This window comes from Halichoeres trimaculatus, unplaced genomic scaffold, assembly GCF_033239565.1.
Source record: "Halichoeres trimaculatus isolate MK-OKI-2021-1 unplaced genomic scaffold, fHalTri1.1 fHalTri1_scaffold_13, whole genome shotgun sequence".
In the NCBI taxonomy this organism is placed as follows: domain Eukaryota; kingdom Metazoa; phylum Chordata; class Actinopteri; order Labriformes; family Labridae; genus Halichoeres; species Halichoeres trimaculatus.
The window spans coordinates 18,811,479-18,830,617 of record NW_027437191.1 but is presented as its reverse complement, the minus strand read 5'-3'; the positions used below and the strand labels follow the sequence as shown (position 1 = coordinate 18,830,617).

Below are 19,139 nucleotides of genomic sequence, written 5' to 3'. Positions count from 1 at the left end.
ACTTCATCTGTGAGGTAAAACTGCAAACTACTGTTGGCTCCTAATGCATCAAATTTTATTTAAAACAAGATCAAGTTTTTTATTTTAGGTTTATTTTCTCATTGTTTTGTTAAAACACAATCTGAAAAAGAGAAATGTCTTGGTTGGTTGTCAGCCTCTACATGCTAGCCCTGCCAATTGACAGCTGGAATAGGCTCCAGTTCCCTTCCAGCTTGAATCGGATAAGCAGTAAAGACGGATGGACGGATGGATGGATGGATGGATGGATGGATGGATGGATGGATGGATGGATGGATGGATGGATGGATGGATGGATGGATGGATGGATGGCTGGATGGATGGATGGATGGATGGATGGATAGATGGCTGTGGTTAAGGAACTAAAATTATGCTGACTTGCCTAAAATGCTTTATCGTTGATTCATGTAAATTTCTCTCAATTTACAAATCTAGAAGCTGCCAATCAAGTCTCATCAAAGCAGTCAAATTGAAACACAATGATACCAAACTGTTCTTCCTGAAACATGTTGTTGCCGTTTGTGTTCCCTTTAGCGATGCCCTGTTTTCTCCTCAGCCTCCAGCCCACCTGGGAGCTGCCTCTCCCTGCACACATGCTGCACGGAGCTCTGCTGAGGAAAAGGAGGAGCATCACTCCCACAGGCAACACTTCAGAATTAAGAATGCATTTTAGTCCTCCTGACTGATGTAAAGACACAGCTTCATGATGATTAGGTAATAACCCGTTTGTGTAATTTTGGTTTGAACCCTTTATTGTCCCTTATGCCATTTTGGTCTCCCTTCAAATACCGTCATGAAAAGCTACAAGGAAAGATTCTATATAGAGAATCAAAAGAAAGAAAGCTACTGGATTTAATCTCACTTACCTAGATTTTCACAGCAGAAATGTAAAACTGATGTTTCCTTTCTTAAGGTGAAAACACACACACTGTGTAACCTAGCAACTAATGCAACAGCTCCTCAAGCAGTGACTGAAGTGGCCCCAACACTGAGGCAGAAGGTGAAGTCCACAGTTCTGCTGCTGTAAATAGATGTTGTTTGTGCTGCATTCGAGGACTGAGGGAAAGTTCAAATGCACCATAATAATCCCAGCAGGTATTCAGTAATGCAGCACGGACATTAAATCCTGCAGTCGTTTTAGCCTGTTCTTAGAGAAACTGCTTTAAATTCCTGGTTTAACGAAGTTGCTTTAAAAGATTCAGACTTTCATAGTTTCCTCAAATGCCTTGGATAACTATACAGATACTGTGGTGGAATCACAGTTAAAAGATTCATTAAGACAAACAACTTAAACTTTAGAGAGCAACACAAAAACAGCTAAAATCTATTATAATTTTTTTTCTTCAAATAAAAAAATAGGCCATTTTTCAGAATTGGAGATGTTTTTATGTTAAAAGGACAGAAAAACAACTTTAATTCACATCTTACTGTCACCCTGGGACCCTGAGAATCACCAGTATTAAGAGTCTGCCTGTTTGTCCTGTAGCAGCAGAAATACAGTTAGATGTTTCATGGCTGAATTTCATTGAGCAGTAAGCTACCAGAGTTGCACCTCATTTGGCTAAGCCACTGTTAATGTTGTGATGTTTCACTGAAGTTTCTTGTGAAGTTAAATCTCATCTCAAACTTCATGTGTTACAAGAACTAAGATATGTAAACCAACAGTTTTTACATTATCATTGGAAATTTTCTTTAAGTGATGTTAAAGTATGTGAAGCAATATTTGCAAAAAATGCTGTTATTGTAACATTGATTACATTTCTGTTTAAACTGAGGGATATTTATCTGTACAAAATGAGTGGCACAGTTTAAAGATACAACGCCCATATACTGAGTATTTGCTTCTGGTTGCCTGGGAAAGTTACTTTTTGCTAAAACTTGCAAAATGTAGATTTGACCTCTAGCCTCATTCTACAATTAATCAAGCCAAGTTAGCGTTTGATTTTTTTATGTCAACCTATGCACTGAGTTTCATGTTGAATTAATTTTTTTTTTTAAATCAAACGAGAGAGTAAAGGCTTTTTGTAGGAGAATGTATTTTCCGGAGCCTTCCTCTGAACTTATCTTCACATCCAGGTATCAGCCCTGAATACTTTCAGACAACTGAGCCACACTTCCTCATGACAAGACAATGACTTACAGTGCTGAGCAGCGAATGTCAACAGTTCTTGTGTGTTGCAGATTAAGGGACCCCCAACCCTGTGATTCATCCCACTCTGAGTCTACCCAGAGTGCACTGGAACAGCAACGAGTTTGCCTCCTGAGCTAATGTCACGCCAGTCCATTAAAGCCGCAGTACGAGGGAAGCGTGTGTCTGTCAGGCCATATTACGTGAGGACGACACTGATGGACTGTCCTCAGGGCTACAGTTGGAGCCTCTCATTCCTCTGCCCCTCTTCCAGTCTAGGAGCAACCTTATGATGCCGGTAAACCCAGCACCCTCTCTGTCTCCCTAATGCTCTTTCCCCCTCTTTTGTTTTCCACATTGATACAGTTTGTTCATGCTTCTGTTTAGATGATTACATATTTGCCTTAAGTTGCAGAGTTCAGAATGTTTCATAGTTGATGAAAGGACAAAAACATACAATTTAGGGTTGGTAATCTTGGTTTGTAAGCTAGATAAATGTAGAAGGAAAATTTACTCTGATCCTAACATCAAAGAAGTTTAAATTGTCAGATTAAAATGTCATCTCCTCCCTCTTTAATCGGCTCTTACATGTACAATAAATTCTTTTTAGATAGTTTCGCCTCTCACCGTGTCAGACTAAGAGACTCTCTCACCACACAGAGCAGTATAGTGACACTGCATGCAAAGAGAAAAAGAGTTCAGGAAAAAGCCTGAATCTCCATCCCTTTAAAAGAGCATCTCTCTTTGGATGGCACAGCTACTGACATGCTTATATTTAGCTCTAAGGATATAGATTGGTCAGAAATCAGATATAATGTGAATTAATTACAAAACATTCTTGTAAAAATAGCACAGTGTTTAAGCTAAACAATCAAGAAATGTTGTCAAAATTGATCTCACTTTTGATTTTCTGCAGATTTGTTTGTTGGATGGGAAAATAACCGGAATTTACATCTTTGGCATCTTATTTGACAACATCCATAATTTTTCCCATCTGATTTCTACCCACAGCTTGCATAGCTGTGTACCTGCATTGTGTTGTTGTTTGCAAGAAGGATGGATTCCCTCCAGCTTGCTTTCATCCAAAAGGCTCATGGTCCATATTCCTAGTCCATCTGTCAGCATTAGAGTCCAAATATGTGCACCCAGCATGATCATGCCAAACTCTGCAGCAGATCCAGCATACAACCTGCTGCAACACCGATGCCACACAGACCTAAAAAACATACTCAGTATCCATAGCTGCAGTTTCATTTTATGTCCAACTGTCAAAATAATTAAGGAATTGAATAGTTTCCAGTCTAGATCTAAATTTGGGGCCTATTGTTGCCTCCCCGCACCACTCTTGGGTGGGTTTTATCACTTCATTTATTCCACAAGTAGGAAACAGTTAATGGATATTCAACTCACATGTGTTTATTGCATATGTTTTTATAGTTATATTGTTGTTTTGTTGTGGTGGTGGTGCTTAAGGTTCTATGTATATTTCTTTCAACAGCATCACTTTATTAATTTCATACCAATGGTCACTTTTCAATTAATAATATCATTGGGAGTATTTTCTTATTCCTTATATGTGTAGGCCCATCTATGTACTTTTATTATCTCCTTTGGTTTCATTATTGCTGCAATACCCATTAATTATTAGCCCATTTATGATCTACATCTTTGTTTTTTATTTATCTTTTATTCTATTGTATTGCTATTTTTTGTTTTGATTAACTTTGTTTATGTGAACATCCACGTTGCTATATTATACATTTTCTTTAAACTTGTGCATTTTTATGAATAACTGCCCTGGTAATACAACAAGTATATGCATGATAAGTTTCGGTGCTATTTGTCAAAATATAGTCATGTGCATATGTATGTATTGTGTAAATATATTTTCTAATCATTTATTTTCATTACTGTTTAGAAAACGCAGAAACTGTTTGAATATTGAACTGTACGGTAAATTCTGCGTTTGCCTAATGTAAAGAATTTGGGTCAGGAAATTTCCCCTGTTCTATGTTGCATTCCATGAAGGTCGGAAATTCTAGCTCTTAGTACTGCCGACTCACTTTTTTGACATCAAAAATTACGATTTCTTAAAGCTGTATTTTCAAAAATACTCATACTTACATACTTATGTGATATAACCACAATATAGTAGTAATAATTATAACTACTGGAAATATCGGCTCTCTACAGCATCTTAATCATGGAAGTATGCCACACCGTGAGGCAGCGTTACGTTTTCGGATTTCCCAGGCTTCGGTATAAGCTCAGCGGCCGCTTTTTGCTACCATGGAGACCAATGAAGGCCAGACCAGCTCTGTGAAGGTAGGCATTTATGGACTATCAACCTTTGAAAGTGGGGCTCTAAATATAGCTGAAACACGAACGAACTTTCAACGTCGTTACCGAGGAAAATGACAAAGAAAGTTGTGAGCAGTTTTAGCCAGTTAAGCTAACACCAGCAGAGAGTTTTTTTCTGATACTTTTACAGTCGACAGGCGATAACATCGCAGCTTTGAGTTATGTAAATGTTCGTTTGTTTGTTTGATTTTTTGTTCGTTCGTTTTTCATATTAATACACTCCATTAAAAATTAATATTATTATTTATCTTCCAGATATACCCTCTGCGTCTTCCCTTTCTTCCGAGACAAAGCTCAATCCAGCTGAAGACAGAAAAACAATGAGGAGAATCATTGCTGAAGACCCAGACTGGACCCTGGCTATAGTGCCTTGTTTATCAAACTTATGTCTTCAAAGCATCATAAAAAACTTTAAAGGTATGCTTTTTTAACCATCATTTGCACACTGTTTTAAACTAAAGCTTAATGCAAAACTTAAACCTATTACAGAGAACCCCATATTCAAAGAGCTGACACCCATCCAGAGGGACTTTGTGCAGAAGGGTCTGTCAACTGCTCTGCCCCTTGAACTGACAGCCAATCTGATCAGTGATGGGGTCTACTGGAAACGATGCTGTGAAGAGCGGTGGAACCTTTGTGACATCTCTCGTTACGACCACAGCTGGAAGCGAATGTTTTTTGAAAGGCACTTGGAGAATATTATAGAGCTTTTTATCCCTGGTATGACTGAGCAGAATACAGTTTTGCAGGTAGTACCACTGTGTAAAAACTACATCAAGAGGCTCGACATCTCCCAACTCTTGCCTCCTATCAGAGAGCCGAAGACAGAGGAAGAGGAACTTGTTCTAGACCCCCCGGGCAAAAGCGAGGATGATGGACTGTCTGTGGACCATTTTGACTTTAACATCCTACTTAATAAGCTGACAAACCTGGAAGAGCTCCATTTGGTATACAGGGTTAAACAATGTGGCATGAACTTTGAATGGCAGATGTTTGAGATGACTGACAGAGATTGCGAGTCCCTTGCCAAGGCCTTAGCATCCTGCAAGAATCTGAAGGTAAATACTGACACTTTGAAGCCTGAGTGGCTGAAGAATTTGGTTTGCTATAAATCAGCCTGTTTGACTTCCTTTCCATAAAGCATCATTTACAGTTATTTAACTGTCCTCCGTGTCATACTACAAGGAAACTCTTGTAGGCATCATCCAAGTATTACATTCATATTCCATTTACATCAAAGAAATGACAACAGGGCCCTCGGCTGCAGCCTAAATAAGTCACTATATGACACAACATTTTTGTCATATTGTTTTATCACTGCATGAGAACAGAGAATGTATCTGCCAGTCTGTGCCAGCATGATATGGAAAACTCTGCAAGATTTGGAGGTTTTAGATTTAGGCTCAATAAATTTTCAGTTGGTCAGATTTGTATTCCATCTGAAATGAATAAAATATGCTTAGTTAGCTTTCCCAAGTGCTATTTACAACTTATAAAACCCAAATATGTTTACTGTATCATATTAGACAGAGAAAATATTTAAGTAGTGGTTCATGAAGAGTAAAAAAATGTTATTTACTTTTCTTTGGTATTATAGATTCAGATTTTATTTGTGTTTCTCAGCATATTCTCTTTTTCCCATCTTTACAATACACTTCTTTAACAGCTCCTGAGGCTACATAAAAGCCACATTGATGATAAAAAGTGCCGCCTCCTGGTCAAACACCTTTTGAACCACCCATCCCTAAGAGAGCTTGACTTTTCCTACAACCAGATCGGGGACAGAGGAGCCCGGGCATTGGCTAAACTGCTCAACCAGAGTGAACTGGAGACTTTGAACATGCGTGTCAACAACATCAGAGACCACGGAGCTAAAGCTATAGCTCACGCATTATCCAAGAACTCTACTCTTCTATCTCTCAACCTGCGTCTGAACCGTGTGGGAGATGAGGGGGGTCAGGCTATTGGTAAAGCTTTGCTGATCAACAACACCCTTCGCCATCTCCACCTGGGAGGTAACGTGTTGGAGGGGCCGACTGCAACTGCACTGGCTAAAGTGATAGCTCAAAATAACACACTGACCTGCATCAATCTGTCCTGCAACAACCTGGGCCAGGTGAGTCAAGGGCTTATCTTTAATCATGATGACGATCTGTTAATATCACCTTTTACTTGAGGTAGTGGTAAACATAAAAACAACATCAACATCAACACTGCTGATCCAGACTGACCCTTTCAAGAGCGAGAAAAAGCATCAAAGGTTTGTGAATTTCAGATCTGCTGCAACTAACTGGAGAATTAATGGTCGATTGATTGATTGACTTTTGTAGCTCATGAAGACAAAACACAGATTTTGAAATTCATGTCACCTTTGATGTCACAGATCAAACACTGCCATGAAAGATATGCTCCCTAGAAAATGATCCAAACTCAAAAACTTGAAGAATGACAGGCCCAACAGGATGAAAACCAAACAACCAAAGCAAAACACTCCAACAATGAATATAACGTCTGTTTTAAAATCAGAAAAACAAAAACATTGCAACACCGTATCTGACGTGTTGTTCATAACATTCTTGAGACTACAAGGGGTTTTCTGTCAAAAGTGGTATTAAGGAAGTCACAGCAAACCAAAGGACCATTGTCAAAGACTGCACTTTCATTACCCCAAAGCATGCTGCTGCTCGCTGTGAACACATGGTACAGTGAAAGTAGCAGACAGAAAAGCCTGAAAGTATGCATGTTTTCAATTATTCATAGATGCGTGTGGAAAACATGCAATAATGGAAAGCTGAGTAAGTGGCTGTTGCCCCCCACCCCCCATGAGAGGAGGATCTGTTTTTATCTCTCTTGTTGCACAATGTATGTCTGACTGAAATAAACAGTGGAGGATCAAAATTCACCCACATAGCGAAAAATGCACCGTGCTGTACAGTCAATATCTGCGACCTTGGCGGGTGCAGACAGAACGGAAAAATGCTCGACTCAGACACGACTGTGAAATAGTGGTGTAACTCAGAGAGAGCGTTTTGCAAAGTGTGGGCAGAAGTCGTTGCAGAGGGTTGATTTTTCAAGGTTGTCATGACTGTGAAGTCTTAGATATGGGAGTATGCATCAGCGCTGAATGTGTGTGACTGTTCTCTCACTCTGCCTCTCTTTGTCTTCTTGTGTCCATGTTTGTGTGTGCCTGTGTTTGCAGGATGCGGGTAAAGCTCTGCAGGAGGCCATGTCTCTCAACACCAGCATAACAGAGTGCGATGTCCGTCTGACAGAGATGGATGAGCAGAGCATTTCTTTCATCAACCAGGTGGCTTGGACCAACAAAAGTTCAGAAAAAAAGCTTTGTGGTAATTCCAGTAAAAGCATGTAGGCCTCAACCCCATCTTCTTGTAACAAATCTCATCCTCATCCTGCATCCTTTGTTAATTTGGCAGTGCTAACACTCAGACATAAGTAGAGTTGATCTCAGAGAAAAACTGGCAAACTGTAAGTTATGTCATAAAGCAACATTTTTTTTTAACTTTAACTATAAAAAAGTTCCCAGGATATTAGTCATAAGGCTATTTACAGCAAGAACAATCAAGAATGAAGAACAATCACAATGAAGAAGCTTTTAAGTGAGCATTTCAGTTTATTGAGGAGCCTTTCCCATTTTCATACACAGATTTGGTATTCAGTCTACATGTTACATCAAGGCAACTTTGTGTTGGTGTTTGCGTACATACAGACTTGTTTTTTTTTACTTTTACACAAAACTTTAGTTGTACAATATAGTAATACTTTTACTAGTAGGTAAGAAGCATTTTTGTGTAATCAATGTCGTATTTTCAATTAATTCAGCTTGCAAGATCAGCGCTCTTATCGGCCATATGTAGATCAGCAAAGCAGTTTCGTGTGTAGATGGTGTGATGCAGAGCAATCTGCTTTTTAAAAAACACACAGGCTCTTAAATATTCATCATTAATCTTCTTACAAGTTGTGAATGTGTGTGCTCATCATTCTAAATCAGTCGCATCATCTCACAAATGGTTTCAGTTGAACAAAGGGTGTATCAAATTTTTTGAAAATGTAAAAATGGCTTTGAAGAGAAGCAAGTCACTCAATGCAGTAAATAAAAAGCAGCACGTTTGCTGCTTGCTTCGTTTTTAAACAGACTGCATTGCCATTTCCAACTTTCACACTCACTGTGTAACATCTTCATGTTCAAGAAGTCCCTGCTTTAGTCATCCTAACCTTTCCTCTATTTTTTATGTACAGTACAAATCCTTTCTGCCCTACAGTCTGTTAATCATCAAAGTAGAAAAAGAGAAAGCCCAGAGCATTCATGGGTGAAAAAGAACATAAGACAACAGCCTAGTCTACCTCATACACATAATAAAGGGTTCAGTGCTTTGTATGACAAAAGCCTCTACGCTAACAGTCCTCTATGTCTAAGACTCTTCCAGTCAGATTCAGAACTGTTTAGATCACCCAACATTTGTATCCTAATTTGCCACTGCTGCTACGTAAACATGGCACTGGTAAACACATTTTCTATTCTTACACATGATTATTTATGAATATCACAGTGAGGCCATTTCAGAGGCTTTTTGGCAAACAATGGATGAGAAATGGTGATGACTTCACATAAAAAAGTGATCAAAATCAAACAAGTGTATACTTGATAGTGTATTTCATTGTCTATTTTAGGCCTCAGTTTGTGGCTCTTTCTTAAAGATTCAGAATGGTTTTGCTGTTTGCCCAAGGATCATCAACAGGTCACGATCCCCCCCCCCCCCCCCCCACTATTGCATTCTGGGAAATGATCCAGCCCTTCATGATTCAGAACCAGACATACTTTGTTAAAAAATTAATAAAAGTTTGGAATGAAGAATACATTTCCCCATGTTTTATTCAGTGTCTAGTCAAAACAAAAGAGCTGCTTCATGTTTCACTAAAACTTACCTGGTAAAACCATTTAATTTGACGTTAACAGAAAACACATTAAAGTTCTTGCCCAAGAGAGTTGTGAAGCTTGATGCCAAGCTTTTATCTATTACAATAACACTGGGCTAATATATGCAGCAGCTGTTAGCTTGCTGTTGCTTATAATGCCAGTAAATCAGTAAGTTACAGCTGAACGGCTTTAAATTATTTTTAACACTTAAGTTTATATTTGGTGTTATCACTTAACCATTTCTTTGACAATTACGATGACCAAAACAGATCCCAGAGATTTTAAAATTGCTTCACTGAAATAGGTAGCATGGTGCAAACTATCCCCAAGTAGGGATTAGTCATCTTCAACAGATGTAAAGTAAAACAGTCTCTCTTATTTGTGTTATTTCTCTACTATGGATTAGGACGATCATTTATGTTGTGTCACTTAGGTTGGACAGCTGATTTTATCTAAAAAGAATCAATGATGCATGAGTAAAACTTGTACCACTGGGGCATTAAGAAATAAACTGTCTACATGATGACTCGGATGTTTCTGATGTTATTTTAGGTAGAATCTTTCCTGAATACCATCCTGAGTTCTGGGGGCTTGCATAGTTGAGCTACATGTGAAATCAGTTAAAATGAAATTTGACTTAAACTGTGTTGTTTTCATGGTCATTCTCTTTGACATTTGTCTGTATTGCTATACTGATTACTCCAAACTTCACACCACATGTGGAATGTATGAGTATGGCTATCTGGTCCAATTTTACTGTACAGGCTCATTATTGTGGAGACAAGTTAACAACAAAAAAACATATAACATTTCTACTCTCAGACATTTGAGTGGTTTTCATATTCAGAGCCGGTTGATATTCTGCTGCTGGACACATTAGATGAAGACTAATTTCTGCCTAATTGAATATTCCAAAATTGAATCAGTGCCTCCTCTGCCCCTTTGAGATTTATTGTGGACTATTCAGAAACACACATTCAGGGACAGGATGTGATGTAAGTGAGCTGGAATTAGCTAAATTGTGACATCCTCAAAGTTAATTTTTACATCATTCCAAAAACTTTTGGTATGCCTGATTTCAATCACTTGTTCCAATCATATAAAATTCACCATGACTTAGATACTGCATGCACTCATTTGAGAGAAAGTGTTTTTTCTTTTTTTAGTTCTTTAAAGTAACCCTAACATATTATTTAATGTGACACTATCAGTAGTTATTCCAGGCCTCTGCCTATTTGTAGCATGGAGGAAGGCGAGCTCTGGCTGTCTCTCTGATATGCATCAGCAGCAGCTTCAGTCGGCTATACTTATAAGCTGTGTTATAATATGGGGGAGAAACAGAAAGAGGTCAGAGTCTAAAACATGATTTTTTTTTACAGTGATGAGAACAGGTAATGTGGCATGATACTCCTATGTAAACCATATGCTTCTGTGTTTACTAAGATTGCTGTAATGGAAACATGTTGGGATGAGATGACTTTATAAGTAGCTTATGCTTGTCAGTTAGAGCTGAATGCTAGGCACTTAAAAAAGGAGGTAGGCTGAATACAGCTATTGCCAAATGTGAAATTAGATCCGTCTTTGAGTTTTAAACCAGATAAATTTGCCATTTATTGAGATGTTAATGATTTTTAATTGCTGGTTGCACAGTATTAAGGGTCTATAGTGATTAAGAAACAGATTAGGAAGTGTTGTTGATCCAGTTTGAAGCTCTCGTGTCCTTTAGCCCACCAGGTACTAAATTATTCATTGACTGTGTTGCTATATTTAGTAAGCCAGGAAGTATAATGTCACCGCAACCAAGCTGATTTCTGTTAACTTGATATTTCAGCAGCTGCAGCAGACATTTATTTCCATTTCATGGAAATGTATTTCTTTTTGTATGAATTCCAGGAGCTTTAGCAGATTTAAGTAAGGTGATATCAAAAACTTTTTCCATGCAGATATTTCAGATTTTAGTTTTTGGAATCTACTTTGCTTTATGAGAACCATGAGACCGGATAAAACCATTTAGCTGCTTCGAAAAGGAGGCTGTCCCCAGTCATTTCCATGAATCATTCTCCTTTGAGGCTACCGCTGAGTCAAGACTCTTATCTGGCATCAAACACTATTATGCATCGCTCACATCCTTGTAAATGGTCTGTGACTAAGATCTACAAATGTGGCATTTACAGTAGGATGTGATCCTTTTGGTTATTTTACCCATGTCCACATTAATTTTGCAGACTGTACATTGATTTTTGACCATTTGTCCTTCGAAGGCTGCATTTGATCTTAAATAGTTTTATCAGTAGCGTCATTTTTTTCCTGATCGTACTGTAAGGAATTTCCCAGATTTACTTTGTTCCTGTTGGTTCGAGGCGACAGCATCTTTTAAAACTTTAACAACTCCTTGCGTGTGGAAGGAAAAAGCAGAAGTCAGTGTGAGCCCAACCCAATCATTGTATTCCTTGCTCAGTGAAGTCTGGCAGCTGTGGGTCATAGAGACGTCTCCACACAGGAGCCGTTTCTGTGCAGGGCGCGGTGGTCGTGGTTTAGACAGCCTTCATTGCGGTGTACAATGAGAACAGGGAAGTACAGCGCATCTTGGTAGGCTGGAGGGTTCTCCTCGTTGCTCTGATTTCCTGACAGACAGCGCGTGCTCTCTGTGGGGCAGGACCGCTCATTCAAACTCCCGCTGCTCCTCCACATGCAGCTCCGCCTGGAGCCGTACAGCCGACCCAGCGAGAAGCGGCTGGCACTGAAGGGGATGCGAGGACTCCCTGTGTTGCAGATGCTTAGAGCACTCCGAGAGAAGATGGAAGAGCTGCTGATGGTTCTGTGGCAGCGGTCACAGTTCTGCCTGTAGCTGCCATAGCCTCCACATACAGAGTAGCTGTTGCAGCTCCCAGAGAGCTGGGCCAGGTCCATGAGCACCGCCTCAGAGTAACTGGGCACCAGCTGCTGGTTGGAGCGGATGTGCCACTCCAGCTCTGTGCTGTCAATCGTGTTGACTCTGGGGATGTGTCTGCAATATGGCCGCTCCTCAGAAGGTGTTGCTGGCACATAATCAAAGCCAAACAGCTTTTCTACATGGTAGTGTACACAGGCTGTGCGATACTCTGCCAGTACCCGCAAAGGCCAGGAGAGGGTAAAAGCTGCAGCCGACCAGAAAGTGGAGTTCAGTGCATACCAGGGGAGGTGATCGGGGTCAGAAAAGGCAATCATGTACTCCTTAAAGTCTACATTCTTCAGGTGCATCCCCTCTCGAGCCTCCATGTAGTCATCCAAGCCCTCATTCTCTGTGAAGAAGCGTGCTCGCTGGGTCAGGTAGGAGTTCTCTGACTCCACGTTAGCAAAGCTAAAGCACTTGGTGAACCTCAGCCTAGTTATGGGGAACCCCTCCAGACCCTGCAGGTTCTTCGAGATGTCTTTGACCCCACAGTTCCCGTAGTCAAACTCTGCCTCCGCCACATGGGTGTTGACCCGCTCATGGTACACCTGTGTGGTGGTGTAAGCATCCCCGTTGCGGTACCGTGTCACCTGCCGCGTCCTCCTGACATAATGGTAGCTGATGGCCTTCCACCAGATGCAGGGTGTAGCCTGCTGCATTCTTTGGATGCGCTCTGCCACACTTTCCACGTCTACCTTGTACTGCAGCTCGTTCCTTGTGTAGCAGTGCCAACACTCCACCAGGTAGACCACGTAGAGCATGACCAGGAAGGCCAAGGGGATGTAGATGTAGCCGTTGGAGCAGGGGCTGTCGTGGTACATCATTGACTTTCCCTTGTAAGCACTGTCGAATGAGAGGCGAGTGACCTTGGTTACCTGGCACCAGGCCATCACCCCGACGCAGCCGTACATCAGCAGGGACAGCAGCAGGCATTTCCAGTGAGTCTCCTGACACAAGGATTTGGATAAGGATTGTTTCTGGGGTTGCTGCTGCAAAGACAATGAGATTAAAGTTATAAGTCAGCCAAACCACGATGTGCATGTTCTTCTACAAGAAAGTCTTCAAACATTTACTATACATGTCACATTCCATCTTTGGACAGGACACTATACTGTATCCTGGCATAAAGTTCTCACGCGATAACTGCCCTAAACCTAAGGTAGTCTGTAATATTAACTGTTACATGACCAAATTTAAAGCTTGAGTTTTACTGATAAACATAAGTGTGACCTAAATCTCTGTTAGGTTTAAAGTTAAAAACTTAAAATGCCCTGGCTCATGCATATAAAATATTGAGGGAAATATTCTACGTTGTAAGTGCTTCTGTGTAGTTTATGCATGAGCTGTGAGCCAATTTCTCATGTCCTGGTCTGTTCTTGTTATAATCAAAAGACTCAACTCTTATGACTCAAATTCAATAAAATCTGTGATCAGCACAAAGAGTGCAGGAAGTATAATACCTGTTTTCAGTAAGGAGCATTATTATCTGAGTGTGTAGGTGTTCACGTGGCTTTAGTGCAGGTTTTTATATAAATGTGACAACCAGGATAAGAACAGTACAAGAACAGATATAAGCTGAGGGGTTTCTTTCACATTTAATGTCAAGCCAGCCAGAAAAAAGTAGTCATTTGACTCTGGCAGCTTAAAGCTGGTGCCATCCTTTGTCACCGCAGGGCACAGAGAGCCTGAGCTACTGCATGAAGAGCTAGTCACGCCTTTTAGGAGAGCTGCCACATACACCTGGCACATATCCAGAAGCACCCGAAAGGATTTATTATAAGAAAATTCATTCAGAAAATTAGCATAAGAGACATTGCACCAGGGTAGGGTTTACAGTACACATGCATAAACCATTTGAGACTGTAGTATAGCAGCACAGACTCCCTTCATGACAAAAAGCAATCCTTTTTGTTTTTTTACGACAGGCTCTGCACACGACTGGCCACAACATTAAAACGACAGGATCCCTGCATACATGTATTAAATTCAGTGTGTCAGCTCATGTGTGCTGTTTGACTGACACATGAGCATAAATAATAGATGTTCACGCTCCATAATTATCTGCAGCACCTTGGTCACAGGGTCCCCAAGTCCCTCATCAACTCAAGGCTACACCCTGCAGGGCGTAGGGATTAGCATTGAAATCCCTCATTGAAATGAACCAAGTGCAGATTTACTAAACTGCATCATGTAAATGCTCTACCACTATAATCAATACAGCATGACATACTTTTGTGGCTCAGGTTAGGTTTTACTGCTAAGTTTAAATTGGAAAAAGAAAATTGAAGCAGGGCATTTTGATATAAGGAAAAACTGTGTGAAATTGAAGACACAGCACCTAAAACTCCAACATTATATCTTATACAATGCTAATTTGCGCATCGATTTGAACCTGAATTGAGTAATGAAGTAAATTCAGATTACTTGTCATTTGGGAAAACTAAAAAAGGTATAAACAAGAAGTTGGAAAACTGTAAATGTGTCAGCTTTTCCAGTAGTATTAAATGAAGTACAAGTAGTTAAATAAAAACAAGTCAAACACAATTTATATACAACTGCCTACTCACATGATTTCTACTTGATTTACATCATGTAGATTTTTACAATAGTTATTTTTTTACTTCTTTTTTTCCCAAGTGTTCATTGCTGCTTTATCATGTCATCAAATGACGACAACCAGCTGCTTCTTCACTGAAGCTTTCTTATCTGCATTTAACAACCATGGTTGAAAAATCATTTGCAGGCTATAAAAGTCTGACTGATGCTAAAATGAATAAATAGTTGTTGTTTTTTTCCTCATGATGTATACAGTACAGGTGAGTTGAAAACAGTATTACAGGGAGCAAGGGTTTTAGTAAGATATCCCAATGCTGGAGAAGCTTCACAATTCATGAGGCGCCTTGAGCTAAGTGCCTCTCACACTCATGAACACTTTCTCTTGACATAATAAGACCAGGTTATATAAAAACCCTCTTGTATAATGGATATGCAGCTTGTCTGGCATATTAGTGGTAAAGAAGAGGACAAAAATCCTTCTGATGAGCTCTCATATTTCACTCAGAGGGATGACTAATTCAGTTTCAGCAAAGGTTATTTTTATGAAAGGTAAAAAAAAAAAAAATGCAGACTTTCTTTTGAAAAATTTAGTGGAAAATAATTAAAAATAACCAAAAAGACTTTTTCATTCCCTTAAGATGTATATGGCTGCTTTTCTGGACCCAAAAGATGTCCCTGAACCCCATTTTGGAAACCACTTGTCTTTAGAGGAGACAAACAGAAGTAGACTCATGCCCGTTCACACTCTCGGGTGCGCGCTCGAACGCTCACTTTTTCACATTTATTCCGCATATTATTGTAATAAATTCAGTTTTAATCGCATACTAAACAGGTTTAATTCCCAACCTCTTGGTGCACATTGCCCCCGTGGCGCTCTAATCTCTGAAATCTGTTTGCAACAAAAAGATTATAGGGATTGATATCACTGAAATATGGCACACCAATTACAGGGTGACTGCAGGAAATTAGCCAGAAAACTGCAAACAATGCGTCCTCACCTCCTCTCTGGGGCTCTCCGGCTCCTCTTCTTCGGGCACGGTGGTGGTGCTGCTTTCACTAGCGGTGGCAGCCGATGCTGGGGACATGATGATAACGGCACAGGAACCGGGGCATGGATCTCCGGATGGGATGGGGGTTTTCCAAATGAGGGTGCAGCATAAAGACAACGAGGAACCCTCTGTGCGTCATCCAAAACAAAGCAGCCCGGCCGGAGCCCAAATGGAAGCCCTGAAAAGATGCTTCATCCCGGCTTCCCCAGGTGAACAGACGTCGCTGAGCAGATCGCCTACGGTAATCCGGTCAATAGCACAAAACAGGCTGAGTCTCCTCCTGCGGTACAACGGATAGATGATAGTGATGATGATGATGATGATGATGATGGCTGCAAGGGAGCTATGGATGAGTAAAAAGCAAAGGCGTCAGTCAGTCAGCTCCTCTCCCAGTGGGCAGCGCTCATGGCAGCCAGTGAAGCTGTGGATCAGGACAAAGACAACAGGCAGCGGCACGTGTGAGCAACCAGCACCAACACCACCAAGTAAATAACTCACACCCACCCACACACACCCACCTTGCAACGCACACACTCCTGTACAAATAAATCCCTGCAGGACACAGAGGAAGTGCGAGAGAGACCCATCCTTTTGCATCTCATTGACTTTGTCTTCATGGGCCAGTTATGATAATGATAATAAAAACGTGTTTTCTCATGTGGTGTCAAAAGGTTTTTTTTTTTTTTTAAGTTTCAGTTATTTAAAGCTCCCGTACAGAACTTCCAGCTCATGTTGACTTTGGCACCCCCCGTGGACAGTGCATTACCTAATTTTGTGCTTGCTTTTTCCTGTTTTTGTACCAGTGGGTTCAACAAACAATCTCATCTGCCTTCCTTAAACAAATGTGTCATGTGGCAAAGGGCACATTCTGGCCCCTTGGTTTTAATCACTTTATCTGACACCTACCCCTGACAGTGGTTTTATTCATTAAAAATTACCTTATTTAGATAATCAGGTTTGTCCTTGTTTGCTTTGGGGGGTAATATAGTTAACCTGACACGCCAGACGGACAGTTTTATATATCCGCCACAGAAATATTTCTAACCCTAACCCTAACCCTAACCCTATTTCCCCAGTCCATCTGGGTAGCAGCTCTTCTGATTTGTTTTCAGAGGCGGGACTTTAAAAAAAATCTGCACTGTTCTGATTAACACACTCACCACGGACCAATCCACATCAAGCCACGGTATGACTTAGCTTATGTGAGCCGATGCTCCTAAGAAACAATAGATGAACGACTACTGAATCACGAGAAACAGCTGTGAAAAAGGCGATAGACGACAGCTTCTGTTTTTATAAATTTAACTTAAGAATCAAAGGAACACTGACAAGTACAAAAGTCTGCTGACGTCACGTCTGCTCCCACAGCTCCCGCCTCTCTTCCCTGATTGGGCCGGTTAGAATTTAGTGAAATTGTTGGTCATTGGAGCCTGGCAAGATGGACCTGCAGGAGTTCAGAAACTGAATCAGGCCGGTCCGTCTGCTCTGCAAGGTTATAATATAGTGGCATCAAAACTGATTTCAGTCTGTAGCAAATTTAATACTCATCACAGCTGCTCTAAGCACTAAACCAACTATGTTTTATAATTTTGTGACGTTCATGTTTTGGTTGATACTATGCCACAAAATAGCTCATATAGACTTTAACTTTTTTAGCCCTTAGTTCTGTTCAACTAAGAAGCCCACAATAGTTTGAGTTTACTAGCCAGACTCTTTTTTTCTAAGCTAATATCTGTAGGGCTCCATCTTACAATTGTTCGTTAGATCTTACCAAATCATATTGAATTTACAAAAGGATTCAAACCTTTTTTCACATAAGACAACTCACTGAGCGCTGTCTGCTGCCCCGGGTCTTGGTAGTGAAACCTGCTAACAGACAATGGACTACATTTTCTTTTTATTACCATGCAAAAAGGAGGATGATTAAGGTTAGTAAATCAGAGCATTCGCATATAAAACCCAAGAATTACATTGTAAGATGGTGAAGAATGCATTTCATGTAGTTATTTTATTTGTTTCTCTGTAATCAGAAAGAAGCCTCTTCCATGTGGTATTCAGGCCCTTATTCATCCTGTCCCACTGTATGGACATCAGACTGGACTGCTGGATTAAAATTGTGTAAGTGAGCATAACAGAAGATGACATGAAAACACAGATGGTGGCTCTTGGCATCTCTAAAAAAAATTTTTTAACTTTGACTGCCCCTTTTATATTTAAGAATACATTCATGGTGACTCTGGCTGTTTCTTGTAGAACAGCTGCAGTTTCAGCGAGCCCTCTGATGACTATACTATGACAAGCATCAACAACAATGATATTAAGTTTTTTTGTCCTCTTCTGAGAGGTCTAAAGAGCCAAAAAATCCTTAGGATTAAAACATCATCATCAAAATTTAAAGTGGACTTGTATTATGTTTTTTTTTTTCTCAGAGCCAAGGGGCTTGCCTGAACTATGAATAAAATCCACAACCCGTCTTCATTTTCACCCACTGTAAGATCTAAAGCCAAAAGAGTGCTTCCTGGGACTGTCAATCCACCCTCACTGTTGGCTTGCATTGCACTTACTGATAAAATGTCAAAGATCCCTTGGGTTGATACAACCCGTGGAACCGTGTCTGCTGAAACCAACATGTGCTGGTCTCAGCTGATACTCATTGGTATGAAAAGTTCAGTGGATCTTGTGTTGTGATAGTGCCCGTCACATTTAAGCCCATCACTTTTCTTTAGGTTGTCAATTTGATATAAAACACTGCAAGATCCTGCATTTAACTACAGAGATATTTGACATTACAGACCCTCATAACAAATTGTGTCAGTTAATCAAAAATCAAACTTCTCAAAAAAAAAAAAAAAAAAAAAAGAACTTGCACATTACTCACCATGATGAGAACTAATTCTACGAGAAACCACATTTAGAGAAATCAATTTCTGTGTTTTAGTTTGGCCTTTTTTTCCCATATGGTAGAATCAAATGACCTATAATGACCTATAATGCAGCCAGTCAGCAGGGGGAGCTCTATATCATTTAGCTGGGGAACAAAATATGTGTGCACCATTGAAACTTATTTGACATTTCTGTCTTTCATCTTCTGTCTAAATTCTGTCTAAATACATTTTTTAACTGTGCAGGAGTTTGCTGGAGGGCCCATGCCACCTTTGG

The 19,139-nt window shown here is 40.2% G+C and overlaps 2 protein-coding genes across 4 annotated transcripts; one reads left to right on the top strand and one right to left on the bottom strand.

Annotated features, from left to right (window-relative positions):
* The first annotated feature begins 357 nt into the window (after positions 1–357).
* On the top strand, positions 358–9,284 carry drc5 (dynein regulatory complex subunit 5). 2 transcript variants are annotated; one of them, XM_074684686.1, is made up of 8 exons: positions 358–732; positions 932–1,018; positions 2,200–2,444; positions 4,340–4,471; positions 4,763–4,924; positions 4,997–5,565; positions 6,174–6,623; positions 7,707–9,284. In XM_074684686.1, exons 5-8 carry the CDS (start codon positions 4,828–4,830, stop codon positions 7,875–7,877), a joined length of 1,287 nt encoding a protein of 428 aa, XP_074540787.1. In that variant the 5' UTR covers positions 358–732; positions 932–1,018; positions 2,200–2,444; positions 4,340–4,471; positions 4,763–4,827; the 3' UTR covers positions 7,878–9,284. The 2 variants fall into 2 exon arrangements, with proteins under 2 accessions (XP_074540787.1, XP_074540786.1); XM_074684685.1 differs by lacking the exon at positions 932–1,018.
* Positions 9,283–16,488, bottom strand: tmem151ba (transmembrane protein 151Ba). 2 transcript variants are annotated; one of them, XM_074684684.1, is made up of 2 exons: positions 15,930–16,488; positions 9,283–13,361 (listed from the first exon to the last, which is right to left on the bottom strand). In XM_074684684.1, exons 1-2 carry the CDS (start codon positions 16,014–16,016, stop codon positions 11,922–11,924), a joined length of 1,527 nt encoding a protein of 508 aa, XP_074540785.1. In that variant the 5' UTR covers positions 16,017–16,488; the 3' UTR covers positions 9,283–11,921. The 2 variants fall into 2 exon arrangements, with proteins under 2 accessions (XP_074540785.1, XP_074540784.1); XM_074684683.1 differs by having other exon boundaries at positions 9,283–13,364; positions 15,930–16,487.
* Between the last annotated feature and the right edge of the window lie 2,651 nt (positions 16,489–19,139).